The sequence below is a fragment of the Galeopterus variegatus genome, unplaced genomic scaffold, assembly GCF_000696425.1.
Source record: "Galeopterus variegatus unplaced genomic scaffold, G_variegatus-3.0.2 Scaffold11807, whole genome shotgun sequence".
In the NCBI taxonomy this organism is placed as follows: Eukaryota; Metazoa; Chordata; class Mammalia; order Dermoptera; family Cynocephalidae; genus Galeopterus; species Galeopterus variegatus.
The window spans coordinates 6616-8439 of record NW_007737918.1 but is presented as its reverse complement, the minus strand read 5'-3'; the positions used below and the strand labels follow the sequence as shown (position 1 = coordinate 8439).

Genomic DNA, 1824 nt, shown 5'->3' with positions numbered 1-1824 from the left:
ATCAACAAAAAAGAGAGAGTGTTAGGAGCTAGGATATAAGATGAGAAGTTATAGGAAACAAGTGAATAAAACAGGACCCAAATCTCAGGAAGTCTCAGGAAACTAATACCCAGTAGCAATAGCTAATTATCCATCACAGCAGCTGCCCTCTAGTCTTTACAGACACCAAGACAAATATAGAAGCAAAATAATCCCAGTATGCTAATGCAAATTAGTTGCACAATGTTGCTGTACTATAAAATCAGATGGGCTAAGAATCGAACTAGTAGTATATGGGAATGAATCACAAAATGACACACAAGGCATAACATAAGCAATATTAAGAGCTTCTGTACAAAGATTAGCAAAAAATACATTTCAAATACAACTTGATCTCACCATATTTAAGTTCTTCTGGTCAGATCCAAACATCATAAACAAGATATCAAGGCAAATCTGATTAAAAATTGGTAGCGGACACAGCTTTGAACCAACAAATTTGCTAAATGAGGTTTTAGATAAGAAGTCTTTGTTGTCAGTAAAAACCTGTAAAATAAATTTACTTTAGCCACATTTAGAAGACTAAAATACTCAAGAAATGATATGGCGAGTTTCACTGTATACAACCAAATGAATTATCTCACAGTAGTTTAAAAATTTTTAATTAATGAAAAAACTTGGAAGCAGGATGTAGAGATAGTTTCACTACTGGATTTCTTCTCACAATGAGGTATCTGAAAGTGTAATAAGTAAAATTCTATTCCTTTGTAGAAACAAAGGTAGGGATCCAGTGTAAATGGCACAAAAAATCTCAATTCATACACATTGCTATACAATCATAGTTAAGATCTCTTATTTTGAAAGCACAGAATCATTGTTACTTTGGGTTATGAACTACACAAAAGAAAGAACATACCTTGATAACTGACTTCAACTTGTATGCCATTTTAATTAAAGGGCTTTTTGAGTATTTAATGGAAAAAACTGGTGCTAAGGCAAAAAATATCTTTATTCTTTCAGCTATCTTTGGTATTGTGGAAAATGTTATGAAAGCTAAAAGAAAATAAGATAAATTAGTAAACTATTCTTAAGTAATCACAAGCATGTAAGAAATGACACCAGAGAGTAAGTTCAAAAATAGTCTCTGAATATTTGCCATCTTATCACTCTGTCTACTTACACATCTCTATTTTGATTGGCTATTTCCTTATTTTTTTTGGCTGGGACTTGAGAAGTCAAATAACCAAAGAATTATATATCATCTTAAGAGTCAATAAGCTCTGGCACATCACCCAGATTTTTTTCCTTATTGCTAAGTTGTCAGGCATTCAAGGTTTGAGATCACTGAAAAGCTGATAAGTATTTGTACTCAAAGTCACATACATGATTAATAAATGCCAGAGAAAAGTTTTTGGAAAATAGGATTAGATTGTCATTCAACACGCTTGCTATAGAAGGAAGTGGATTATTATTATAAGAAAATGATACTATGCAGCCTAGAAAAGACTTATTTAATATTAGCTTCTATTACAAAACGTCATTTTCTACCTCCAAAGTAGAAAGAATAATAGTGAAGAAGTTTATATTACCATGCAAGAGAATTATGTTAGGACTCAGGAAATTTATTCCCGAAAGAAAAGTTGTTATGCGTTAGATAGAGGCATTAGAGTTCTGATTAGATAAAAGTGCCTTTCTAGTAATCTTTAAGTATAGGACGACTTCCCTCATTTTTGCAAATTTTTAAAGTTTGATCTGTCCTTAATGAAAAACATAACTAGGCTGTTGAAGTCTTTCCCATTCATAAAACCCTATGCTTTTAAAAAGAAAAAATAATGTGAAAGTTCT

General features: G+C 31.7%; 1 protein-coding gene across 1 annotated transcript in view; it reads right to left on the bottom strand.

The window, feature by feature from the left end:
• LIPJ (lipase, family member J) overlaps positions 1–1824 on the bottom strand; it is a 24639-nt gene that overhangs the window by 16779 nt on the left and 6036 nt on the right. Inside the window, exons 5-6 of the mRNA XM_008594889.1 lie at positions 896–1032; positions 379–525 (exon numbers count right to left, since the gene is read on the bottom strand). Of these exons, the coding sequence (XP_008593111.1) occupies positions 379–525; positions 896–1032 (284 nt within the window). The remainder of the gene's footprint in view (positions 1–378; positions 526–895; positions 1033–1824) is intronic.